This window comes from Notothenia rossii, assembly GCF_949606895.1.
Source record: "Notothenia rossii genome assembly, chromosome: 4".
NCBI lineage: Eukaryota > Metazoa > Chordata > Actinopteri > Perciformes > Nototheniidae > Notothenia > Notothenia rossii.
In genome coordinates this window covers 90830651-90858189 of record NC_136902.1, presented here as the reverse complement: position 1 = coordinate 90858189, position 27539 = coordinate 90830651, and the positions used below count along the sequence as shown (strand labels likewise).

At 42.2% G+C, this 27539-nt stretch overlaps 3 protein-coding genes across 4 annotated transcripts in view; all 3 read right to left on the bottom strand.

Annotated features, from left to right (window-relative positions):
* LOC307036164 (uncharacterized protein) overlaps positions 1 to 27539 on the bottom strand; it is a 62643-nt gene that overhangs the window by 19353 nt on the left and 15751 nt on the right. The gene's annotated exons all lie outside the window — the stretch shown is intronic.
* On the bottom strand, positions 4674 to 8134 carry LOC307035425 (uncharacterized protein). 2 transcript variants are annotated; one of them, XR_013807105.1, is made up of 3 exons: positions 7171 to 8131; positions 5061 to 5257; positions 4674 to 4842 (listed from the first exon to the last, which is right to left on the bottom strand). XR_013807105.1 is itself a non-coding variant. In XM_079674718.1 (3 exons), exons 1-3 carry the CDS (start codon positions 6663 to 6665, stop codon positions 4810 to 4812), a joined length of 303 nt encoding a protein of 100 aa, XP_079530844.1. In that variant the 5' UTR covers positions 6666 to 8134; the 3' UTR covers positions 4674 to 4809. The 2 variants fall into 2 exon arrangements, 1 of the variants encoding a protein (XP_079530844.1); XM_079674718.1 differs by having other exon boundaries at positions 6593 to 8134.
* On the bottom strand, positions 14351 to 23462 carry LOC307036165 (proteasome subunit beta type-3-like). Its single transcript, XM_079676241.1, has 4 exons — positions 23446 to 23462; positions 15434 to 15618; positions 14981 to 15088; positions 14351 to 14879 (listed from the first exon to the last, which is right to left on the bottom strand). Exons 2-4 carry the CDS (start codon positions 15610 to 15612, stop codon positions 14828 to 14830), a joined length of 339 nt encoding a protein of 112 aa, XP_079532367.1. The 5' UTR covers positions 15613 to 15618; positions 23446 to 23462; the 3' UTR covers positions 14351 to 14827.

Below are 27539 nucleotides of genomic sequence, written 5' to 3'. Positions count from 1 at the left end.
TTTGTTACCTTACTGATTATTCTCTCTAGACCACAGCTGATTTTAAAGCTGCGACGACAATACCTAAGGTGTCAAGTACCCGGGCAAACACTTTAGACATGAAGTTGGTACCTTGGTCTGTTTGAACCACCTTCGGTAGACCAAACAAGGAGAACAACTTCGAAGTGCCTTGGTGATGACCGGGGCAGTGAATTTCCGTAGTGGGATGGCTTCTGGGAACCTGGAAGCACACATGACAGTTAAGAGAAACTGATTTCCAGTTTTAGACAAGGGTCCCACACAATTTAAAATCACCCTTTCAAATGGCTCTCCCATTACTGGAATGGGGATGAGAGGAGCAGGGTGAATCACCTGATTCTGTTTACCAGCAACTTGGCACACATGACATGTTCGACAATAAAGAACTACGTCAGACTTGAGTCCTGGCCAAAATAAGTGTTTTAAAACTCTTTCATACGTTTTTGTTACCCCCATGTGACCTGACCACGGATGATCATAAGCCAAGGACATCACTTGAGAACGATAGGCTGTTGGCACGACAACCTGATAAGTTGCAAAGGAGTCCGACTCCTCACAGGCATCACTAATCCAGCGACGCATCAATAGGCCATCCTCCATAATGTAGGCCATCTTCTTCGACTCGGCCTCTTTCTGACTGATAACAGAAGAGAGACATTTAGAAAGTGTTTCATCACTAAGCTGGGCTGCCATGAATTCTTCCCGAATGGCAGGCAGTTGTACAAGCTCTGATCTGTTACTGGATGATCCAGCACCAGCAGACCGGGCCTCCTCTGGCAGTCGGTCCGACACGGTCATGACATCAAGAAACTGCCCTGTAGCAAGAAAAGAGTCAGACAAGTCATCCCCATATTCCTTTGACTGAGCCCTTGTAACCACACAAGCAGGAAAGATCTCAGGAAGTACTTCGGCTGATTTCCCTGCATCTAAACTTATATCAGGAGAGTCAATGACCTCTGGAACTGGCCTAACCTTGCCCCCAGCCAAGTCATTACTAATCCACACCTTTGGTGGGCAAGGCAGGGAGGACAGCTACTTTAAAGAATCCTTTGACAACAGATGAGTGAATATAAACATGGTGCATGGGGGGCCGCAACTAGTGTCATGCCTACACCTTGAACAACAGCACTTGAACCACATGAGGATCTGGAGGTTAAAGGTAAGATGCCTTCTCTAATAATAGATTGAGAACCTCCTGTGTCCCTAAGTACCTGTACTGGCAGCTGGTCTTTAGGATCCCCTGTTAAAGAAACAAAGCCCTGTGAAACAAAGGGTTTGAAACAGGGATCAGGTACATCATCTTCACGGGACATTTCTATGTCTGATCGGGACACTGCTTTAATGAGACCCATGCCTTTTGCCGTTTGTAAGCGTTGCGAAAATTGCTGTCTACGCTTCAAGGAAAGACACTCTGAAATAAGGTGACCTGTTTTATGGCAGTAGTAACACGAGGCCCCCGTGGAGGTGATGGTGGTCCTCTAGACCTTTCAAAAGTAGAGGGGCCAAGATCAGGTCTCCCTGTTCGTGAAACTGAAGCTTTATCTGGGCGCAAGGAAGAAGAACACACTCTTGTGAGTGAGCACAAATGTATTCGCTAAGACAGCTGCCTGAGACAGTGAAGTGACCTTCTGCTCATTTAAGAATATCACCATCCTTTCGGGCAAAGAATTCTTAAAATCTTCCAAGAGAAGTAACTGACGAAAGGGATTCAAAATCCTTCACTTCACTAGCTGCACACAATTTATCAAAGAGAACACCCTTTTCTCGCGTAAACTCCACAAATGTCTGTGCAGCAGACTTTTGATGGTGTCTGAACTTTTGTCCGTAGGCCTCCGGCAAAAGCTCATAAGCACGCAAGATCGACTCTTTAACACTTCGTACTGCAAGCTTTCTTCCAAAGAAAGTGAAGATACCACTTCCTGAGCCTCACCTACTAATTTGCACTGAAGTAGGATTGGCCACTTGTCTTTAGGCCAGACGAGCAATTCTCTCAAAAGCACAAAAATATGAGTCAACCTCCGACTCTCTAAAAGTTGGCACCAAAGCAATATTTTTACTAACATCAAAACTTTTAGTATGAGGGACTGTAAGCGAAGGTATTGACCTCTCAAATGTCTGCTCTGAAGAGATTCTCAGGGCATCAACTTCAAGCCGCTTCAACGTGATCTCTTTCTCAGCTTCTATCTCTAACTTGTGAATCTGCTGTTTGTGTTCATAGTCCGCTCTGTGCGCCATTTCCTTCTCCTGGACCTCCAGCTGAAGACGGGCAAGACGAACCTTCAGTCTGGCTTCACTACTTGCACCAAAGCTACCCGGAGAGAAAGCCTTAAACCCAGGAAGCGTTGGAGGAGGAGCCTCAGCATTAACCTGGTCAACTCTAGGTGTAGCTAATACAGCCCGACCGTTCTGTTCTATAAAGGAAGCACCAACAACACGTTCACCATCGTCATCGATAGACACATCAGCCCTACGCTGAGTTGACAAGCCTGGGATTACAAGAATCATCTCTTAGCTCTTTTACTCTATACTTGTCCACTGAAATGTTAACATGAGCTGCAAAACATAACATCTTTGCGACATGAATACAAATTATCAGCACTTGGCCTTTCAATCAAATCCTGTAAGTCATAACCCATTTTTTCAGCCTATGCACAACACCTACAATGACTTCTCAATTATTGGTTGTCTTTAGCTCAGGAAAATAGATATCCCGGACGAGCCCCAATTTGTGTTGCGTCCCCACTAAGGTCTAGGGGACCTGGAGACAATAACACACAACCAATAACATGAGGGAGTGAGCGTAAATGTTAACAAAAGTTTATTCCTTGAACAACAAAGAACTGACCATAAATACTCTTTAAGTGAGGAGGAAGAGGAGGAAGAGGAGGAGGAGGAGGAGGAGGAGACAAAGGAGATTTTGCCAAACTAAATAAATAAGTATAACAAAACCAGGCCTATCTCTGCATCTATCCTCTGAAACCAAAACTCGGACAAGCAAAATACAGAAGTGTGAACAATCCACAAACCTAGTGTGTCTAACATTAGTTACCTGCGTGATGAAATGTAAAGGGTACCCCAAACTTACCCAACTCCTCCACCTCCCACCACACACACATTCACGAAGCAGTGAAACACCGGCTCTTCGGTCAGCAGCAGGCCCAGGGTGAGAGAGGGAGAAGGCTTCCTGGGTGCCTCCTTTATGACCGGCCCTGGCTGCTGATAGGCCAGCTGAGGGTGAGGGGATCCAATCAGCCGTCAGACTCAGGTGCCCAGGCAGGTACTGATCAGCTGCTGAGAAAACAGGGAGAAGAGAACAAAGCAGGAGGGAAGGAAAACAACACAAGTACAGCCTGCCTGGCACGTAACAGGTGCTTCACTTACATATTATACTATAATAACTCGCACACCATCATTACATTGGTTTCAAAAGATTGTTTGTTTTAGAAAACCAAATTATTCTGTGTTACTGAAATAAAGTATATCTTGCAAATAATTTTTTCTATAATTGTTTCCAATAAAAAAGGCATTTGTTCCCTCTGTACATTTACTTTAATAATATGTTAAAAAGGTGAAAGTACCTTTACTTCTGACCCACAATCCTTTGCACCACAGATATAGGGGAAGATCAAATGGTCACAGTTTGAGGTGTAAAGTTATAATTGTCTGCATTCAACAACAAATACTATGTGAACTGCAGTATTAGTACTTTAAGTGAAGAACAGAAAACATTAAATGTAATGGAAGGTACAATTTGTTAAAGAGTATCAAGGTGAACATTTAAATTAAAATACTTAAAATAGAGTCGTAACTGAGGAGCCAGGACACATCCTTTAATATTTGACTCTTTAGTTTAGAAGTAGGCATGGGAAAAAGATTCAGTCACTTCAAATCAATCCACCTGCATGAGCTGCTGTAGCTCAGTGGCTAAAGCAGGCAGTCCATATGTAGATCACTGTGAGGTGTGGGTTTGATTCCCCATCCTTGCAGAACATATTCTGGGCTGTATATTTAAAAAAAATCTGTCTTGCCATAAAACATAAATAAAAAAATTAAAAGTTACTTAAAGAATTTTCACAAAAATTAAGCACATGCTATAAAAAAGAAAGCCTTTAAATGCTCCCTGCTACCTGTATTCTGTATATGGTGTATAACTGTTAGTGTCTATTAAAAAACATAAACCAGTGAAAACTGAATAGGGGGATAAACAAAGGTTCTTTTTTATTTAAAATGCGTCTATTCTTGTTCCTTTTGCCTTTTATCTGCTCCTTGCTGCTCGGACCCTGTACGTTTCCCCGCTGTGTGACGAATAAAGGTTTTCTGATTCTGATGTATTCGGTATGTGTGAGAGAGGGGTTTACCTGAAGTGCTGTTTTCACAACAACCCCAGCATCTGGGCTATACAGCGGTCCTCAACACAAGGTCAGCTTTTAGCAAAGTGTACATCTGTTTTTATTCCACATATTTACATATTATTACAGCATAAAGTATTTATTCTACTGTAAAGTGTATATTTACCTCCTGTTTTATCTTGTTTCATTTCTGTCTATTTATTTGTATTCCTGCAACTTACTTATTATATATTTCACTATTTTGTTACACTATTTTAATTCAGAATCAGAAGAATCAGAATCAAAAGAATCAGAAGCAGAAACAGGTTTATTTCCAGGCTTAACACATAAGTGGAATTTTAATTGGTGTTTTGTTGCAAACATTCAAATAAGTGCCAACCAACTCCCAACCCAACGTATCCTCTGCGACCCCATCACTTTCCATCGTTGGTGGGTCCGTTCTTCAGCTTTCCAGCCTTGGGTTCATTCTCAGAACCTGAAAGTAAAAGGTAAATAGTGAAAAAATGACTGGAAAATGTTGGAAAACAACCTGATCATGAAGGCGATGAAGAACAGAATCTGTTTTCCTCTCCAGACTCATGTCAGACATTACAAGATAAATAAGATGAGGTACTACCGATCCCAGAGGATGTCAACAACAACATCTTTACAATATGCTAATGGTGGAAATCTTCAGGAAAAACACAAACTCACCTCCAGAGACGCTGAGATGGTCCGAACCAGACACGTGTAGTTTCCTGTGTCGTCACCTTTCAGCTCCATAGGACCTGGGAATGGGAAGGTTCCAATCAGCCTGTCATCTCTGTAGACTAAGGCAACACAGTTCTCCAGACAAGCATCTGTGGTGTTGCAGTGAAGAGTGACATTTTCTCCAGGCTTTGCCTTCACCTCTGTGTCAGGAGAAAGAAAGGCAAAAGTCAGCAGTGCATTCTCACACATTATACAGAGGGGAATCACAGTATGAATACAGAGGTGGAAGAAGCACTCAGATATTGTACTTGAGTAGCAGTAGAAGTAACAGAGTGTAGTAATAGTCTGTTACAGTAAAAGTCCTGCATTCAAAATGTTCCTCAAGTAAAAGCAGAAAATTATTATCAAATCAAATTAAAGTTTATTTATAAAGCACATTTAAAAGCGATTTTTTTGGTCAGGCCAAAGTGCTGTACATGTAATAAATACTACAATCACATAAAAACACATTACTACAATCACAATAAAAGACAATAAATTACAACAGATATATAAAAAACAAAGGGAAAAGTCAGGAGTCATGCTCCACTCTGACTAAAAGGCCAGGGAGAAGAAGTGTGTTTTAAGAGTAGATTTAAAAACCCCTAGGGTCTGGGCCGACCTCACATGGAGGGGCAGAGTGTTCCAGAGCCTGGGGCCAGCTGCTGCTGCGAAGGCTCGGTGCCCTCGGGTTTTGAGCCTGGTCTTGGGCACTACCAGCAGCAGCTGGTCAGCAGACCTTAAAGCTCTGCCTGGGGTGCAGCGCTGGAGGAGTTCAGCTATATAGGCCGGAGCCAGCCCATCATCAAAATATAGTGAAAGTAGTGACAGTAAAAGTAGTCATTGTGCAGATTGGTCCATTTCAGAATAATATATATGATATGTTTTATAATGATTGATCATGAAAGTGTTCTCAAAGCTGGTGAAGGTGCAGCTAGTTTGAATGACTTTGTATACTGCAGGGTAGCTGGTGGATTTACTCCAGGTGGAACTAAAGTCTGATTCAACACTTGATTAGATTTCACATCATTCATCCACATCTGTGAAGTAACTAAAGGTATTAAATAAAAGAAGTACAAAGTTGCAAATAATTGTAATTCTCAAGTAAAGCACACATATCTCACAATTGTACTTGAGTGAATGTACTTAGTTACTTTACACCTCTGGATACCGATGGATCACTGGCACAATAGCCCATTAGCAGCTAATGTTAGCACACCTCGTGGGCAACAAGAAGAAGCGTCTCCGCGCGGTTTAGATACATATTTGTCTACAACTACCCAGCAGAGGCTGGTGTACCGGCTTTGTACAGTATGTTTACCTGTATATTATATGCTATAAAGAATGTATGTGACATTCAAATGAATTAAATAAGGAAAAATGAATTTGTAGTAACAGAGCGAGAAACACACCCACTGTAGCCATGTGGAGCAATGCTACGTCGCTACAAACTTAACTCTTATTATCGCTTCATATTTTCCTAATATCAAACTCACCTCCCACAGGTAATGCAAGAAAAAGGCCGGTGAATACGATCAAAAGAGCCAACTTTGTTACAGACTTGGTCATTGGAAGCTCCGGTATGAAGCTAAGCTCGGATCAAAAGGAAGCTCAAGTTTGGCGTAAAAATATAAGGTGGGGAGGAGGAAGTGTCGTACAGAAGTGTCGTACGGAAGTGACGTGGGTAAGACACGTGTGTAAGAGACGTTCGTAAAAGACAACTAATCTTAACATTAAAATATTGAAAATTATTTACATGAAATATAGATATACCCAAAAACTACGTACAGTAAGACAAAATACTGAGAATAATACAATAGAATAAAAGTATTTTCAGTATTGTGAAAGTAGAAAGAAACTGTTCATATGTATATAAAGTACTATAACTCGAACAATGCGGCACTCAAACTCACCTCACAGCAGTTCAGTAGTATCAGAAAAGGGTTTATAGCCAGGTGGGTTCACACGTACGAGGAGTTTGAACCCAAATGCAACAAACAGGAACAGTTTGTAATGAAGTTCAGTTTCAAAACCCAGCTGGTAATGAGCACAGATATATAAAAAGCAGACCAACCTTTTTTGTGAAGCAGAGGATGGAGAAACCAGTATATATATCTCAGTCTCAAATGGAGATATCAAAGTCACTGACAGACTATCAAGACTGAGGCAAAGTACAAAGTGCTGACGCTGTGTGGTGGACAAGGAAATGGGACAAAAAAAACATGTCAAACATGATTGACACACCCTGTCAGCAAACATGCAACCGTATTTATTTATTGTTGCCATTGTTTATTCAGAACAGTGAACAGAGTGACTGCAGGCTGCGACGTGTTAAACACACACACACCCTAACCTTAACCATAACCAACACATGCCTAACCCTAACCAAGTCTTCCTCCATTTTGTCCCCATGAGGGAGGCGAGTCCCCACACGTGACTGTGGAAACAGATTTAAGTCCCCACAAGTATAGTAATAATAGGCCCCACACACACACACACACACACACACACACACACACACACAGAGGAATCCTGAGGTCAAATTTAATACCTTTTAAGACCTTTTTTAAGACCCTTTCCATACATTTTAAGACCTCATCGCAACTTTGAGTTCTAACCGGTTACATTGGCAACACACTTTACCTCACATTGACTATATTGATTGTAAGATAGCAAAACTAAACAGAGTGCAGACAGACTACTGAAGCCTCCTTTCCACATGAACTTCAACCTCTCTGTGAAGGTCAGGTTTAATGCAGTATGCTGCTTTGTTGCTTCTGTACTCTGTGCTCTTTCATTCCAGTAAAACTCCTCAGAAAACATTAGAAACCAGTATTTGACCAATAAACAAAACAATTGACAAAACTTTGAACTATGAAATATGTTAAACTTTGGTGAGCTTCAGCGGGGTAATGCCATATAGGAGCTCCCTCACAAATACCCAGGGGTTCAATTGGGCTGGGGCTGTCCGGGGCTAAGCCCTGGCACACAGGACGATGCTCTGACGTCATCACCCTCACACGTTTGTCATATGTTGACAAAAAAGGATATATATGTTATGACTTTTTACGTTCTTAATATAGACTATATTTAGGGTCTATATGTGTTCAAATTACTCAAAAAGTACACAGTAAAAGTAGTTCATATTATGTGTGCAAGTAGTCTAAGAAGTATTAAGTACAAACATGGCAGTTTTATAAACTACTTATGGAAGAAATGTTTTTTAGACCACATCAAAGTTGACAAAAATGCTCATTCTTGTTCTCTGGAGGGGACTTTGAAACTCAAATTACTGAAAAAGTACACAGTAAAAGTAGTTCTTATTATTTGTGCAAGTAGTCTAAGAAGTATTAAGTACAAACCTGGCAGTGTCATAAGATAACCAAAATCCTTGAATCTACACACAGCAAATAAACTCAAATGACACAACGAGATTTAAAAAGGTGATCACACATATAGTCGATATAAAACTGGAGAGAGGGGCCCCCTGTTCCCGGTGCGATTGACACCCGGGGCGGACTGTCCTCCGTGCGCTCCTTTCTGAGTGCAAGCGTACAGTTTGAGCAGAAGCAGAGCAGATCGCCACTATTATGGAAGCAACTTGTCTCAAAGGGACATTGTTTCTTTATCTTTTTTGTACATTTTATGAATTAATTTTAATAAATTGAATCCTGAGTTTTGTTGATTGTTGAGCGTAATAGAGGAATATGATTGATATAAAAAGCCTTAGCCCTTTTCATTGTATTTTTGTTTATTTTGGGTTTTGTATACACTTGTACAAACGGGCAAGGAGTGCTACAGGAGGAAGCTGGAGAGTACTGGCCCAAAACAACACCAGGGAAGTGTGGCGTGGGATGAGAACCATCACTATGGAAACAAGACTGACTAGGTGATGGGAGGAGATCTACAGGAGGCCAATGACTTAAACCCCTTTTCAACAGGTTTGATGATGAGATTACCACCCCTCCCTCCTCCAGCTCATCCACCTGTGACTCACCCCCTGTGACCCCCAGGGAGCCTTTCCTCCCAACTTATCCATCTCACCCCCCCCCCCCCGACCAGGGCTCTCTCTCAGCCCCACTGTGCATGCCCCCACCATCACTGCAGAGGATGTTAGGGGAGAGTTCAGCCGCCTACACTCAAGGAAGGCTGCAGGGCCTGACGGCCTCAGCCCCAGTCTGCTGAAAGGATGTGCTACTCAGCTGGAAGCTACTGGACATGCAGGTGGATGCTCCACTGGTGAGCTGGATAACCAACTATCTCACAGCTCGGCCACAGTACGTGAAGCTGCAGAATAACACCTCTGACATTATATTGAGCAGCACGGGCGCTCCTCAGGGCACGGCCCTCTCTCCCTTCCTGTTCACAGTCTATACATCAGACTTCAGACACTGCTCACAGTCCTGCCATCTGCAGACATTCTCAGATAACTCTGCCATTGTGGGCTGTATCATCAGAGATCAGGAAGCTGAGTACAGGAGTGTGGTGGACAGTTTTGTGGAGTGGTGTGGTCAGAACCATCTGCAGCTCAACGTCACAAAAACTAAGGAGCTAGTGGTTGACTTCAGGAAGTGGAGTACCGCCCCAAGCCCAATTACCATCGTGGGCATGGATGTGGACATTGTGGACAGCTACAAGTTCCTGGGCGTCCACATAGACAATAAACTGGACTGGAGTAAAAACACTGACGCCCTATATAAGAAAGGCCAGAGTCGCCTGTATTTCCTCAGGAGACTCAGGTAGTGGGAGTGGATCAGGAGTCGTTGGACAACGGGTCTCCCCCCCTGCATGCCACACTGGTTTCCTACCAGAGCACTTTCAGCCACAGACTGAGATCACCCATAACCACCACACAGCGCCACAGGAGGTCTATCCTCCCAGTGGCAATCAAACTCTTTAACTCTTCACCCCTAAGTAAAGGGCACTGAGAACTTCCACACCAACACTATGTGCAATATACATATCAATATAATTACCATCACTGCAATACACTCGCTGCTATATATAACTATGTGCAATATTATATTATTAGTATTATTAATAATGCTATCATAACGTGCAATTACGTAACTGCCACTACGTTTTATTTTTTGCACTACCAACTAGTAAATACTGCTAATAATTGCATTGATTGTGTGACCATCTATGTTTCTATGTTTCATATTGTCTGTAGATATTTAATTGCTCTTTTTGATGCACTGTGTACAGTGTACAGTTTTGCTGCTGTGTTTATTGTATTTTGTTACTCAACAACAATTTCCTTCGGGATAAATAAAGTCTTATCTATCTTGTTCCTAAGGGTAAATTATGAAATATCTGAAAGCCAAGTTGTATTCAATTCAATCTTTATTTCAGACTCAAGGTCCATATCACATACAAAATGACAAGATACACATCAATAAATAAGATTAAAAAGGTAAACACAAAACAAATAAAAACAAACAGATAACAAACATAAAATCAGTCCAATCACAGCCAGCCACACATGCTCACTGTCTGTGGAGGCTATTGCACCAATGTCTCCAAATCATGGAAGAGAACCGAGTAGAACTCTTCACAGGGTTCATTAAAATCGAGATAACATGATTGTCCGAGTCTTCTATCGACACATTAATTTGTACATTATATTTCTTAAAAGGGCTCGACAGGTAGGTACCCCCAAGTTAACAAACAGCTGGCTGGCACTGTGCCATCTTGGTGCCCTCACCAGCAACCGTAAAGCATCATTGTGTGCAACTTTTAGTTTTTTACATGCTGCTAGCCGTGTAGTTACTCCACAGGTGAGCCTTGTAGTTACTCTACAGGTGAGCCGTGTAGTTACTCCACAGGCGAGCCTTGTAGTTACTCCACAGGCGAGCCGTGTAGTTACTCCACAGGCGAGCCGTGTAGTTACTCCACAGGCGAGCCGTGTAGTTACTCCACAGCTGAGCCGTGTAGTTACTCCACAGCTGAGCCGTGTAGTTACTCCACAGGTGAGCCGTGTAGTTACTCCACAGGTGAGCCGTGTAGTTACTCCACAGGTGAGCCTTGTAGTTACTCCACAGGTGAGCCGTGTAGTTACTCCACAGGTGAGCCTTGTAGTTACTCCACAGGTGAGCCGTGTAGTTATTTCACAGGTGAGCCTTGTAGTTACTCCACAGGTGAGCCGTGTAGTTACTCCACAGGTGAGCCGTGTAGTTACTCCACAGGTGAGCCGTGTATGGTGCACAGAAAGCTTTAAAAAGTGATACCTCAACATCTACAGAGCACTTGTGAAATGTCCGCATTAATATGTTTGCCTGGGCAGACAATTTGCAGCGTTGTCTATGGATGTCTTTGTATTCTGTGAGATCATAAATATAATGACCAAGGTACTTCCTCTCACTGAACACAAGAAGAATGTTGCTACTGAGAATACAATTAGGAAATACAGCCTTTTTATCCTCTTTGCACAATCCTGATGCTACTCTTCTTGGCGTTATACTTAATATTAAAATCAATGCCATACTGGAACAAGTCCTCAGAAGCTGTTGTAAGCCAGCACTGCACAGGGAGAAGATGATTAAATCATCTGCGTACATAAGGTGGTTGACAACAGTAGCACCGATGACAGCCAGTTTTACACAAGTTCAGTTTCCAGACAGATCGTCCATGTACAGATTAAACAACAAAGGAGATCAAACCCCACCTTGCTTGACCCCATTACCAACATCAAAATGTTCAGACACAGTATTGCCCCACTTCACCTGCATAGTCTGATGTGCATACCATCAGATCCTTATTATGTACTACTTGGGTACCTCTCTGGCACATTTTTTCTTGTAGATGTTTGGTTTCACTTGACGTCATACCGCTGCGTTCCTTTGGCGCGAAATTCCATTTGAGGTCAGGAAGTAATTTTCTACAGAGGAACTAGCTGCTGTTACCATTGTGAAAATGCCGGTGTGTTGTGTAGTTTACGGTTGTTCCAATCGATCCGGCCGAGAGAAAAACAAGAGGTTTTACCGAGTGCCGAAGGTTGTCGTCCATAAAGCTGAGCAATTTAAGAAGCTAACCGAAGAACGCCGGAAAAAATGGCTTTCAGACCTACATCTGCGGTCGGGAGGAGCAGAGTCGTCTAATGCACGTGTCTGCAGCGACCACTTCATCAGAGGTATTAGCTAACTTGGTTTTTGTGGCTTTGTTTATGTATTATTGGGTTGTGGTTAAATGCTTATGTACTCAGTAATACTGATCATGTTTAAGTTACCTGTAGTCTAATATGGACTTTGTTGGGACTTTTTAGGGTGCCCTAGCGCTTTGGCTGACGTTGAGTCGGTAGACTGGGCTCCCACTGTACACTACAAAAGAACCTATCAGTTTCACCCACTGTCTCTGCCACCTCCCTCCATGCCTGGTTCCTCCGGTTTGTATCCCGGTAAATAGTTCCGGTCGTAAAGAACCGGGTGATTTGCTACCGTAATATCTCGTTTGGAATATGAGGAAATGAACTGCGGTCTGGCTCTCCCAACTTGCACGCGGTTTGATTGGCTGCGCTTGCACTGGTGGGATTTGCATAAACGGGATTTCATTGGCTGATGCCAAGCATCGAGCCTCAAAAGTTGAACATTGTTCAACTTTTGAGGCTCGATAGATGCTCGTGATGCTTGCAAAGCCATGCCATGCTCCCCACAATGCAGTTCGCGAAGATTCAAAATCTTCTACGTCACCCCATTCAAGTGAATGGGCGAAGCGTTGAAAGCATTTTTTGATGCCTGTAGTGTAGACGTACCGTTAGCCTCGGTTACCACACAACAAGTAAGCCCAGATCAGAGGCATCTCTTCGACGAGAGCAGAGTATGGAGCTCAATGAAGACCAACAAAGACAATCAGAATGTGCAGAGGCTTTGTTGGATCTCCTGCAGACAACCGAGAGCCCAGAACCGACGCAACCCCCGTCTGACAGCCCACAACCAGAGGACACCAGTGGGATATTAAATGACCAACAAGGTAAATTAACCACCAGCATTATTATTAAATATTACAAATGTGATTGTCAGAAAATCATGCAAACTTTGAATTAGGTTTAGAAAATAGAGTACTAACTTGAGAATCTGCAATAATTGGAACAGAGAACTTGCATGTGTGTAAAAAGGTTGTCAAAAAGATAACTTCACAACAATTCACATTCATATTTGACTATTTTAAATAACTAATTATGCTTGCTACTGCTATATTGTATGCAGGATGCCAGACTGATTTAACGATGGAAGACATCGAGAGGATGGAGGATGTTCTGAGACAGAACACAACAGAGCTGGGAGATCTTCGGACAAAGGCACTGGACCCAAAGTTCAACCAGGAGTCCTTTGAGAACAACGAAGAGAAGACAAAGTTTTCCACCGGGCTCCCCAACTTCTTAGTTTTAGTTCAGGTTTTTCAACTGTGCGAGCCCTACATCACCTGTGGCCCTATGTCTGTGCTCTCCAAATTTGAACAGTTCATTTTAGTTTTGCTGAGGCTGAGACTAAATCTCCCTCTGAAAGATTTGGCTTTCAGGTTCAACATCTCTCTCTCCACTGCTTCTAGAATTTGGCATAAGTTAATTGACATACTTCATGAGTACAGAATTTATAATTGAGTGGCCAGAGCGACATGTACTTCAAGCTACAATGCCAATGGGATTCAGACAGGCATTTGGATTAGAGTTGCTGTGATTGTTGACTGTTTTGAAGTTTTTATTGAGAGGCCCTCTAATTTACTAGCTAGAGCACAAACATGGTCCAACTACAAGCATCACCATACTGTTACATTTCTAATTGGTGTTGCTCCCCAAGGCTATGTCACTTACATATCTTGTGCCTGGGGAGGAAGAGTTAGTGATAAACAGATCACAATACAGAGTGGGCTCCTAAAAAACTTGTTACCTGGAGATATTGTCCTAGCAGACCGTGGGTTCGATATTGGCGATAGTGTGGGATTTGACTGTGCTTCACTAAAGATGCCTGCATTCACCAGGGGGAAAAGTCAGCTGTCAGCATACGAGGTGGAAGAGACAAGAAAAATAGCTAATGTGCGTATTCATGTCGAAAGAGTCATAGGATTAGTCAGAAGAAAATATCAGATTCTGCAAAGCAGGGCTGTGCCCATAGTGCACATGCTAACAGAACCAGGTGAGGCACTAGCATTCATTGACAAGATTGGGGTTATTTGCTGTGCCTCGTCTAATCTGTCAGTGTCTGTCGTCCCATTGGAGTAAAGTCATGGAGCTGTAGTCTTGTAAATAAGAAACCATGTATTATTCAGTATCATTTAATCTTTTCAGTAAACATCTTTTTGTGTTCAAACATCTTGTGTTCAAGTCTTTTCAGTAAACATCTTTTTGTGTGTTGTAAATTGTGTAGCCCTAATCAATATACAACTTTCATCTACATTCAGGCTTAATTCATTCAACAATATTCTAGAGATGACAATTGGTCTGGTGATGCTCCCATGTATGGCCATTGAGGGTTATTGTAAATGTAAATAAGAAACCATGTATTATTCAGTCTTCTTAGTATCATTTAATCTTTTCAGTAAACATATTTTTTACAATAGCAATATATCACACAGCCCTACTTCCTCTAGTGAGTGTGGTCAGTGAATATGAAGGTGCTGTAATGCAGGTTAAAGAGCTGCCACATGCAACAAGGAGAGAACCACAACTTCCGCTCACAACTAAGTCTTCTGTCACCATGGGGCAGCCAATCAGATCCAAGGAGCAGATGAATGGTTCAGAGGTTTTTGGATCTATTCCGGCGAGGCTCGATGTAGTATGGCCCAAACCTGATGAGAGCATGACATATTTACCATTTAAGCAGGTATTTGTGCCTACTGTAAGCAGCTTAAACGTGGACATGGGTCTATATTAAGTTCAGTGCACTCACCTCTTCTCGTACAACAGGTTGGACACCATGCTCATGAAGGTCTTGGGCTTGATCTGGCGACCCTCCTTCACCTTGTACAGGTTCAGTCTGAGTTTAAGCCTCTGGGATCTACACACAAGGCAAAGACGTCCATCAATCCTCAGATATTTACATTGAATTCAGTCATCACAAATCTAATTTATTTCAAAGCTATGGATAGCAGAATTTCTAATCACGTTTTCTCCCCTATTTATTAGAATGCATAGTAATACTATTCAACTACAACACTTTTGTTGTTGGTATAAACATTATAGGTGTAGTATTGTACTTGACACTCCAGGCTTTCTCTAAATGAGAAGTCTTACTTAGTCTAGATCTGAGAGTTGTAGCTTTATAGAGTTGTAAATAAATCCTGTCATCATAGTACCCTGGTGTTCACAACTGTTTAGCCACTTTGGAGGTCTACAAACTCACACTGTCTGAACATCAGTGGCCAGTCCTGCCAGCCCAATATACAGCTTATCTCCCATGGGGAAGATCTTCTGAAAGTCTGTGGTGACCATCTGAGCCTGGATGCCAAACCTCCGGTCCGCTGCTATCGCCACACAGTTCTTCCCTCGCATGGCCATGACGGTCCCTCCGTTATAGGACATAATAGACTGGATGAAGAAGGAGAAACGTAAGAAGAGTTAAGTTGGTCAGAGCTTAAACCATTGATAGATCCAACAACTGATTAAAGAGACAAATCAAACTATTTAAACATAAAGCTCATTTTTAAGCACATTCATTGAAATAAAAATTAAGTTTAAGTTGAGGCCCTTCTATACAGCATAACATGTAAAGAATATCCTAAGAATATGTATTATTTGCAACATGCAAATAAGATACTGAATAATGTTGTCCACAAAATAAATGACTGAAATCTATGTATTTCATTTAAGGACCAAAAACATGACTCAGGGTTATTTCCAACCACCCAAATGTGTAAACATGGAGCATAACGTTCATCTAAAATCATTTCAACGATCAAAAGACCTCCACTTGAATTTCGCGCGTCATAGAAGTCACGTGGCTGAAACCAAGCTATCGTAAAAAGGTATTTTCCAACCACCAGATGGTAGTGTCGACCTGCTTAATGCTTACATGTATTCTGCAGCTCACACACTGTTGAAATGAAATGAGGCAGAACCACCACTGTTGAATTTCGCAAACTAAAGCAAAACATAGACTGATTGTAAAATGAAGCTGCTAGATGAATGATGGGTAGCCTCAGACACAGCTGATCTTTTTTGAATGGACGCTTGTGTTTACGCAGCTGCACGAAGCGACACATTTCTATAATAATCTTGTATATGATCCGCATTTAGGGAAGTTCATCATCGCTTATGGTTTGCTCAAAGTGCAGCATTGTCGTTAAGATTTAGACAATATAAGATAAGATAAGAGGTACTTTATTGATCCCAAATTAGGAATTGTTTGCGTTGCAGCAGCATAAAAAACAAGGCATTGCACAGAAGTAGAAATAACAATTCTAAAACCTAAACGTCTCAACATAGAAATAAAACAGCATTAAAAAGTAGAAAATATACAAGTTGACCTTGAAGATAAAACATCTATAAACTATCTGACAAATAAAACACTATTGAACGGCCCATTTCCAGCTAACACAATATAAAGCAGGACATTATTTACATTAAGTGTGTATTATAAAAATAATATATTTTGCATTGCCCCTGATGATACATAAATAAACATAAATAAATAGATAAACAAATGTCTTCGTCTTCATTTCTCATCTTTACATTTCCCTGATTCTGAAGAGGTGTTTTCATGACTACGCATTCATGTGGTTGTACGAGTAAGTGCCGTGTGCATACCCATCAGCTCTTTGTGACGGTAACCCATAGTAACCTGTACAGTCAGCCTCCTTCCAGAAAACCAGGCCTATCTCTGCATCTATCCTTTGAAACCAAAACTCGAACAAAAACCCTCACTAACTAAATTCCTAAGAACTGGACAAAGCAAAATACAGAAGTGGCAACAATCCACGAGCCTAGTGTCTAACATTAGTTACCTACGTGATGAAATGTAAGGGGTACCCCAAACTTACCCAACTCCTCCACCTCCCACACACACACATTCACAAAGCAGTCAAACACCGGCTCTTCGGTCAGCAGCAGGCCCAGGGTGAGAGAGGGAGAAGGCTTCCTGGGTGCCTCCTTTATGACCGGCCCTGGCTGCTGATAGGCCAGCTGAGGGTGAGGGGATCCAATCAGCCGTCAGACTCAGGTGCCCAGGCAGGTACTGATCAGCTGCTGAGAAAACAGGGAGAAGAGAACAAAGCAGGAGGGAAGGAAAACACCACAAGTACAGCCTGCCTAACACGTAACACCCCCACACATATAAATCCAAACAGTACGTTTGGACCTGACAATAAACATTAACATAGCACGAGACAGTGCATCAGCTAGAACACTATCGGCCCCCTTTTTATGGCTTATGTCAAGGTTGAAGTTCTGGACAATCAACGACCAACGCATAAGGCTTTGATTGTGATTGTACATCCTTGAAAGAAAAACCAGGGGATTGTGATCAATGTATAAATTAATAGGTTTTACACTGGAGCCAAGATACACCTCAAAGTGCTGCAAGGCAAACAATAACAATAACAATAATAATAATAATAGCTTGGATTTATAAGGCGCCTTTCAAGGGACCCAAGGACCCAATAGAGCTAAAGCTTCTTTTTCAATGGTAGAGTACTTCAACTGTTGTTTGTTAAACTTTCGGGAGAAGTAACTCACGGGGTGATCGATGCCCCGTGCATCTTCTTGTAGAAGAACAGCCCCTGCCCCAACTCCGCTGGCATCGACCTCGAGCTTGAAGGGCTTAGAAAAGTCTGGTGCAGAAAGAACAGGAGTGCAACACAGAATACCTTTAAGGCTCTCAAATGACTGTTGACACTCACCGGACCAAACGAAAGGCTTTGAGGGACTGGTCAACGTAGTGAGTGGGGCCGCCACCGAGGAGAACTTTCTGCAGAAACGGCGATAGTACCCTGCCATTCCTAGGAAGCGGTGAAGTTCCCTCCTGGTGGATGGCACTGGGAGGGAGGCAATTGCCCTGATCTTTGCATCAGCAGGGCACATCTGCCCTCGACCAGCCTGCTGACCAAGGTAGAGAACGGTACCTTTTCCAAACTCACATTTGGCAAGGTTAAGCGTTAGGGATGCGGCTGACAAGCATTTAAAAACCTCTCTTAAAGTTAGACATGTGGCTAGCCCAGTCTTTAGAATAGACAACAATGTCGTCCAGATATGCCTCACAGTTTGGAACATGTCCCAACACAAGGTTTACAAGCCTCTGAAAGGTGGCAGGTGCGTTATACATACCGAAAGGCATCACAGTGTTCTGAAGGAAGCTGTCAGGCGTCACAAAGGCTGAGATATCAGAAGCACGCTGTGTTAAAGGAACCTGCCAGCTGACTGACACATTGTGCAGGACCAATTTCTTCGATGCATTCATCAATGAGCGGTAAGGGGTGTGCATCGGGGACAGTGACAGCATTAACTTTGCGAAAGTCAACGCAGAATCTGGGACTTCCATCCGACTTTGTGTCTAGCACACAAAGGGAACTCCAGGGACTGGAACTAGGCCTTGCAAATCAGTTTTTAAGAAGACACTCGACTTCCGTTTCCATAAGCTCCCTCTTAACTGGGTTAACCCTACACGCACGCTGTTTGATGGGCAAAGGGTTGGTCAAGACCACATCGTGAGCTAGGGCAGAAGTTTGTGAGGGAGTGCCATTAAAAAAAACATACAAAATCAAATATGAGTTTCCGAATATCACTTTCTTGGTTATCAGGGAGATGAGACAAGTAATTGGGCAAATCAGATAATACCTCAGTATTGCTTAGTCTTGCCCCCTGTGGTGTTGCACTGCGCATCACCAACTCATCCTCGTTTGAGCTCACCCTGGAAACTGAAGCCATAGGAGAGACGGTTGTCTCCCAAAATGCACATAAATCAGATCTTGCTCCACTCAACATAGCCTACAATAGACTATGCAGATTTGTTCTTGGTTGTCCTTTTCGTACACATCGCTGCACAATGTATAACCAACTGAAATGGCCTTCTTTAAATGTAAAAAGACACGCATTGGCTTCAGCTGATATTTAAATGCATTTATCTTAACTATCCCCCTTATTTAAAACAGTATTTTGTACCTTACTCGCCAAATTATCAAGTTAGACATTCTGTTCAGATGTATTTCTGTCCCCTCTGATAAAAATTGATTGGCAGAAGAGCGTTGATGTTCAAAGCCCCAACAGACTGGAATACTTGACCTGCTGCTATTAGATCTCTTGCATCACTGGGTATGTTTAAACATGCATTATCATCTCACTCTCAACTGGTCTGTACTTGTTATTAATTAAACTGATATTGATGAAACTGATTTGCTCGACTGTCTCTCAAATTGTAATGATTGTATGCATTGCTTGAATTTTACTTAACAGACTCTATGTGGTTTGTCTTGTGTGTCATGTTTTGCATTTTGTTTATGTATGTCTGTAAGTTGTTGCTATTGTTGGGACCCCCTTGAAAACGAGACGGTGCATCTCAAGGGGTTTATCCCAATGAATAAAAAATTCTATATAGACGGTTGTCCCCACCTGGTGAGCTTCGTTAGACTCATTATGGTCATCAGGGGAGCAGTACCTCTTCAGCATGTTGATATGACACTCTGGTAGGACGTCTGGGGTCAGGTGTTTGAATGACGTAGTTTGTTTCACAGAGCTTCTTATCTACAACACAAGGACCAGAACATTTAGTAGACAGAGCAGAACCAGGTACAGGCAATAGAACCAACACCTTGTCACCTGGCTGAAACAAGCGTGCTGCCGCCTTCTGGTCGTAGCGTTTCTTAACATGCATTTCATAGTCTGGTGAAACCTCTCTAATGACCCCTGCCTTTCAGGATGATATGGGCTGGATGTCACATGCTTGATACTGTGATGGAAAGCTTAATACAGTGTAAACCTAATGCAATAGGTTGGGAAGGGATTCTAGTGACCTTTGAATGTGTGTGAGTGATCAACAGAGGTTTTTGGGGTTTTTATGACGCTACAGGAAGGATGAGGGGAAGGAAGTTTGGATAAGGTGTTATCTGTATCCCTTTTGCTCTGTATAGGGTGTGAGTTTTGCATACGGTGCCAGGGGGTCTCAGCTGACCTAACCAAATGTTGTTTGTAATGTAACTAAGCTTTGATTTCCTTCTATAAAGGAGAGACTGTTTCACTCAGAACAGTACGTGCTCTTTGGAGGAGACGTCATACTTCCAAGTATAAAGATCCTTATTGCTTTTAATACGAATATTGTGTTGCTGTACGTTTGTTACCTTACTGATTATTCTCTCTAGACCACAGCTGATTTTAAAGCTGCGACGACAATACCTAAGGTGTCAAGTTCCCGGGCAAACACTTTAGACATGAAGTTGGTACCTTGGTCTGTTTGAACCACCTTCGGTAGACCAAACAAGGAGAAAAACTTCAGAAGTGCCTTGGTGATGACCGGGGCAGTGAATTTCCGTAGTGGGATGGCTTCTGGGAACCTGGTGGAAACACACATGACAGTTAAGAGAAACTGATTTCCAGTTTTAGGCAAGGGTCCCACACAATCTACAATCACTCTTTCAAATGGCTCTCCCATTACTGGAACGGGGATGAGAGGAGCAGGGTGAATCACCTGATTCTGTTTACCAGCAACTTGGCACACATGACATGTTCGACAATAAAGAACTACGTCAGACTTGAGTCCTGGCCAAAAGAAGTGTTTTAAAACTCTTTCATACGTTTTTGTTACCCCCATGTGACCTGACCACGGATGATCATGAGCCAAGGACATCACTTGAGAACGATAGGCTGTTGGCACGACAACCTGATAAGTTGCAAAGGAGTCCGACTCCTCACAGGCATCACTAATCCAGCGACGCATCAATAGGCCATCCTCCATAATGTAGGCCATCTTCTTTGACTCGGCCTCTTCCTGACTGATAACAGAAGAGAGACATTTAGAAAGTGTTTCATCACTAAGCTGGGCTGCCATGAATTCTTCCCGAGTGGCAGGCAGTTGTACAAGCTCTGATCTGTTACTGGGTGATCCAGCACCAGCCTCCTCTGGCAGTCGGTCCGACACGGTCATGACATCAAGAAACTGCCCTGTAGCAAGAAAAGAGTCAGACAAGTCATCCCCATATTCCTTTGACTGAGCCCTTGTAACCACACAAGCAGGAAAGATCTCAGGAAGTACTTCGGCTGATTTCCCTGCGTCCAAGCTTAAATCAGGAGAGTCAATGACCTCTGGAACTGGCCTAACCTTGCCCCCAGCCAAGTCATTACTACTCCACACCTTTGGTGGGCAAGGCAGGGAGGACAGCTACTTTAAAGAATCCTTTGACAAGAGATGAGTGAATATAAACATTGTGCATGGGGGGCCGCAACTAGTGTCATGCCTACCCCTTGAACAACAGCACTTGAACCACATGAGGATCAGGATGTTAAAGGTAAGATGCCTTCTCTAATAATAGACTGAGAACCTCCTGTGTCCCTAAGTACCTGTACTGGCAGCTGGTCTTTAGGATCCCCTGTTAAAGAAACAAAGCCCTGTGAAACAAAGGGTTTGAAACAGGGATCAGGTACATCATCTTCACGGGACATTTCTATGTCTGATCGTGACACTCCTTTAATGAGACCCATGCCTTTTGGCGTTTGTAAGCGTTGCGAAAATTGCTGTCTACGCTTCAAGGAAAGACACTCTGAAATAAGGTGACCTGTTTTATGGCAGTAGTAACACGAGGCCCCCGTGGAGGTGATGGTGGTCCTCTAGACCTTTCAAAAGTAGTGGGGCCAAGATCAGGTCTCCCTGTTTGTGAAACTGAAGCTTTATCTGGGCGCAAGGAAGAAGAACACACTCTTGTGAGTGAGCACAAATGTATTCGCTAAGACAGCTGCCTTAGACAGTGAAGGGACCTTCTGCTCATTTAAGAATATCACCATCCTTTCGGGCAAAGAATTCTTAAAATCTTCCAAGAGAAGTAACTGACGAAGGGATTCAAAATCCTTCACTTCACTAGCTGCACACAATTTATCAAAGAGAACACCCTTTTCTCGCGTAAACTCCACAAATGTCTGTGCAGCAGACTTTTGATGGCGTCTGAACTTTTGTCCGTAGGCCTCCGGCAAAAGCTCATAAGCACGCAAGATCGACTCTTTAACACTTCGTACTGCAAGCTTTCTTCCAAAGAAAGTGAAGATACCACTTCCTGAGCCTCTCCTACTAATTTGCACTGAAGTAGGATTGGCCACTTGTCTTTAGGCCAGACTAGCAATTCTCTCAAAAGCACAAAAATATGAGTCAACCTCTGACTCTCTAAAAGTTGGCACCAAAGCAATATTTTTACCAACATCAAAACTTTTAGTATGAGGGGCTGTAAGCGAAGGTATTGACCTCTCAAATGTCTGCTCTGAAGAGATTCTCAGAGCATCAACTTCAAGCTGCTTCAACGTGATCTCATTTTCAGCTTCTATCTCTAACTTGTGAATCTGCTGTTTGTGTTCATAGTCCGCTCTGTGCGCCATTTCCTTCTCCTGGACCTCAAGCTGAAGACGGGCAAGACGAACCTTCAGTCTGGCATCACTACTTGCACCAAAGCTACCCGGAGAGAAAGCCTCAAACCCAGGAAGCGTTGCAGGAGGAGCCTCAGGATTAACCTGGTCAACTCTAGGTGTAGCTAATACAGCCCGACCGTTCTGTTCTATAAAGGAAGCACCAACAACACGTTCACCATCGTCATCAATACACATCAGCCCTAGGCTGAGTTGAAAAGCCTGGGATTACAAGAATCATCTCTTAGCTCTTTTACTCTATACTTGTCCACTGAAATGTTAACATGAGCTGCAAAACATAACATCTTTGCGACATGAATACAATTTATCAGCACTTGGCCTTTCAATCAAATCCTGTACGTCATAACCCATTTTTTCAGCCTTTGCACAACACCTACAATGACTCCTCAATTATTGGTTGTCTTTAGCTCAGGAAAATAGATATCCCGGACGAGCCCCGATTTGTGTTACGTCCCCACTAAGGTCTAGGGGACCTGGAGACAATAACACACAACCAATAACATGAGGGAGTGAGCGTAAATGTAAACAAAGGTTTATTCCTTGTACAACAAATAACTGACCATAAATACTCTTAAGTGAGGAGGAAGAGGAGGAAGAGGAGAAAGAGGAGGAAGAGGAGGAGGAGACAAAGGAGATTTTGCCAAACTAAATAAATAAGTATAACAAAACCAGGCCTCTCTGCATCTATCCTCTGAAACCAAAACTCGGACAAGCAAAATACAGAATTGGCAACAATCCACGAACCTAGTGTCTAACATTAGTTACCAACGTGATGAAATGTAAAGGGTACCCCAAACTTACCCAACTCCTCCACCTCCCACCACACACACACACACACACACACACACACACACACACACACACACACATTCACAAAGCAGTGAAACACCGGCTCTTCGGTCAGCAGCAGGCCCAGGGTGAGAGAGGGAGAAGGCTTCCTGGGTGCCTCCTTTATGACCGGCCCTGGCTGCTGATAGGCCAGCTGAGGGTGAGGGGATCCAATCAGCCGTCAGACTCAGGTGCCCAGGCAGGTACTGATCAGCTGCTGAGAAAACAGGGAGAAGAGAACAAAGCAGGAGGGAAGGAAAACAACACAAGTACAGCCTGCCTGGCACGTAACAGGTGCTTCACTTACATATTATACTATAACAACTCGCACACCATCATTACATTGGTTTCAAAAGATTGTTTGTTTTAGAAAACCAAATTATTCTGTGTTACTGAAATAAAGTCTATCTTGCAAATAATTTTTTCTATAATTGTTTCCAATAAAAAAGGCATTTGTTCCCTCTGTACATTTACTTTAATAATATGTTAAAAAGGTGAAATTACCTTTACTTCTGACCCACAATCCTTTGCACCACAGATATAGGGGAAGAGCAAATGGTCACAGTTTGAGGTGTAAAGTTATAATTGTCTGCATGCAACAACAAATACTACGTAAACTGCAGTACTAGTACTTTAAGTGAAGAACAGAAAACATTTACATGTAATAGAAGGTACAATTTGTTAAAGAGTATCAAGGTGAACATTTAAATTAAAATACTTAAAATAGAGTCGTAACTGAGGAGCCAGGACACATCCTTTAATATTTGACTCTTTAGTTTAGAAGTAGGCATGGGAAAAAGATTCAGTCACTTCAAATCAATCCCACCTGCATGAGCTGCTGTAGCTCAGTGGCTAAAGCAGGCAGTCCATATGTAGATCACTGTGAGGTGTGGGTTTGATTCCCCATCCTTGTTGAACATATTCTGGGCTGTATATTTTTTTTAAATCTGTCTTGCCATAAAACATAAATTAAAAAATTAAAAGTTACTTAAAGAACTTTCACAAAAATTAAGCACATGCTATAAAAAAAGAAAGCCTTTAACTGCTCCCTGCTACCTGTATTCTGTATATGGTGTATAACTGTTAGTGTCTATTAAAAAACACAAACCAGTGAAAACTGAATAGGGGGATAAACAAAGGTTCTTTTTTATTTAAAATGCGTCTATTCTTGTTCCTTTTGCCTTTTATCTGCACCTTGCTGCTCTGACCCTGTACGTTTCCCCGCTGTGTGACGAATAAAGGTTTTCTGATTCTGATGTATTTGGTATGTGTGAGAGAGGGGTTTACCTGAAGTGCTGTTTTCACAACAACCCCAGCATCTGGGCTATACAGCGGTCCTCAACACAAGGTCAGCTTTTAGCAAAGTGTACATCTGTTTTTATTCCACATATTTACATATTATTACAGCATAAAGTATTTATTCTACTGTAAAGTGTATATTTACCTCCTGTTTTATCTTGTCTATTTATTTGTATTCCTGCAACTTACTTATTATATATTTCACTATTTTGTTACACTATTTTAATTCAGAATCAGAAGAATCAGAATCAAAAGAATCAGAAGCAGAAACAGGTTTATTTCCAGGCTTAACACATAAGTGGAATTTTAATTGGTGTTTTGTTGCAAACATTCAAATAAGTGCCACTCCCAACCCAACGTATCCTCTGCGACCCCATCACTTTCCATCGTTGGTGGGTCCGTTCTTCAGCTTTCCAGCCTTGGGTTCATTCTCAGAACCTGAAAATAAAAGGTAAATAGTGAAAAAATGACTGGAAAATGTTGGAAAACAACCTGATCATGAAGGCGATGAAGAACAGAATCTGTTTTCCTCTCCAGACTCATGTCAGACATTACAAGATAAATAAGATGAGGTACTACCGATCCCAGAGGATGTCAACAACAACATCTTTACAATATGCTAATGGTGGAAATCTTCAGGAAAAACACAAACTCACCTCCAGAGACGCTGAGATGGTTCGAACCAGACACGTGTAGTTTCCTGTGTCGTCACCTTTCAGCTCCATAGGACCTGGGAATGGGAAGGTTCCAATCAGCCTGTCATCTCTGTAGACTAAGGCAACGCAGTTCTCCAGACAAGCATCTGTGGTGTTGCAGTGAAGAGTGACATTTTCTCCAGGCTTTGCCTTCACCTCTGTGTCAGGAGAAAAGCAGAAAGGCAAAAGTCAGCAGTGCATTCTCACACATTATACAGAGGGGAATCACAGTATGACTACAGAGGTGGAAGAAGCACTCAGATCTTGTACTTGAGTAAAAGTAGAAGTATTCAGATCTTGAGTAAAAGTAGAAGTACTCAGATCTTGAGTAAAAGTAGAAGTACTCAGATCTTGTACTTGAGTAGCAGTAGAAGTACCAGAGTGTAGTAATAGTCTGTTACAGTAAAAGTCCATCATTCAAAATGTTCCTCAAGTCAAAGTAGAAAAATTATTATCAAATCAAAGTTTATTTATAAGGCACATTTAAAAGCAATTTTTTTTTGGTCAGGCCAAAGTGCTGTAAATGTAATAGATACTACAATCACATAAAAACACATTACTACAATCACAATAAAAAGACAATAAATTACAACAGATATATAAAAAACAAAGGGAAAAGTCAGGAGTCGTGCTCCACTCTGACTAGAAGGCCAGGGAGAAGAAGTGTGTTTTAAGAGTAGATTTAAAAACCCCTAGGGTCTGGGCCGACCTCACATGGAGGGGCAGAGTGTTCCAGAGCCTGGGGCCAGCTGCTGCTGCGAAGGCTCGGTGCCCTCGGGTTTTGAGCCTGGTCTTGGGCACTACCAGCAGCAGCTGGTCAGCAGACCTTAAAGCTCTGCCTGGGGTGCAGCGCTGGAGGAGTTCAGCTATATAGGCCGGAGCCAGCCCATTATCAAAATATAGTGAAAGTAGCGACAGTAAAAGTAGTCATTGTGCAGATTGGTCCATTTCAGAATAATATATATGATATGTTTTATAATGATTGATCATGAAAGTGTTCTCAAAGCTGGTAAAGGTGCAGCTAGTTTGAATGACTTTGTATACGGCAGGGTAGCTGGTGGATTTACTCCAGGTGGAACTAAAGTCTGATTCAACACTTGGTTATATTTCACATCATTCATCCAGATCTGTAAAGTAACTAAAGATATTAAATACAAGAAGTACAAAGTTGCAAATAATTGTAATACTCAAGTAAAGCACACATATCTCACAATTGTACTTGAGTGAATGTACTTAGTTACTTTACACCTCTGGATACCGATGGATCACTGGCACAATAGCCCATTATCTCTTTAGCGCTAATGTTAGCTCACCTCGTGGAGCAATGCCTTGCCACATGGAGCAATGGCGGATAAAAAGCATAAGAGTCTCCGCGCGGGTTAGATACATATTTGTCTACAACTACGCCGCAGTCTACCGGCTTTGTAGTCTACCAGCTTTGTACAGTATGTTTACCTGTATATTATATGCTATAAAGAATTTCTGTGACATTCAAATGAATTAAATAAGGAAAAATGAGTTTGTAGTAACAGAGCGAGGAAAAACCCAGTTTAGCGAGGCGCAATGCTACGTCGCTACAAACTTAACTCTTATTATCGCTTCATATTTTCCTAATATCAAACTCACCTCCCACAGGTGATGCAAGAAGAAGGCCGGTGAATATGAACAAAAGAACAAACTTTTTTACAGACTTGGTCATTGGAAGCTCCGGTCTGAAGCTAAGCTCGGATCAAAAGGAAGCTACCTCGTTTCCTCATCACTTATAAGGTGAGGACGCGGAAGTGACGTGCGGGGCTAACGTAAGGAAGTGACTTACAGAAGTGAAGTTCGTAAAAAAGAGAACTATTTTATTTTTTTACATGAAATATAGATATACCAAAAAAACTACGTAAAGTAAGACAAAATACTGAGAATAATAAAATAAAAATATGTTCAGTATTGTTAAAGTGGGAAGAAACTGTTCATATATAAAGTACTATAACTCAAACTCACCTCACAGCAGTTCAGTACTAACTGGGAGTGTTTCAGAATCAGAGACGGGTTTATAGCCAGGTGGGTTCACACGTACGAGGA

What these genes read in the sequence shown, in the direction of transcription:
- LOC307035425 (XM_079674718.1), bottom strand. Translation starts at nt 6,665, where the DNA reads ATGACCAAGTCTGTAACAAAGTTGGCTCTTTTGATCGTATTCACCGGC. An exon ending in TCTTGCATTACCTGTGGGAG is followed by an intron (nt 5,258 to 6,592) that starts GTGAGTTTGATA and finishes CTCCTGACACAG; the next exon opens with AGGTGAAGGCAAAGCCTGGA. An exon ending in CCATCTCAGCGTCTCTGGAG is followed by an intron (nt 4,843 to 5,060) that starts GTGAGTTTGTGT and finishes TTTTACTTTCAG; the next exon opens with GTTCTGAGAATGAACCCAAG.
- LOC307036165 (XM_079676241.1), bottom strand. Translation starts at nt 15,612, where the DNA reads ATGTCCTATAACGGAGGGACCGTCATGGCCATGCGAGGGAAGAACTGT. An exon ending in GCCACTGATGTTCAGACAGT is followed by an intron (nt 15,089 to 15,433) that starts GTGAGTTTGTAG and finishes CCTTGTGTGTAG; the next exon opens with ATCCCAGAGGCTTAAACTCA. An exon ending in AACCTGTTGTACGAGAAGAG is followed by an intron (nt 14,880 to 14,980) that starts GTGAGTGCACTG and finishes TGCTCTCATCAG; the next exon opens with GTTTGGGCCATACTACATCG.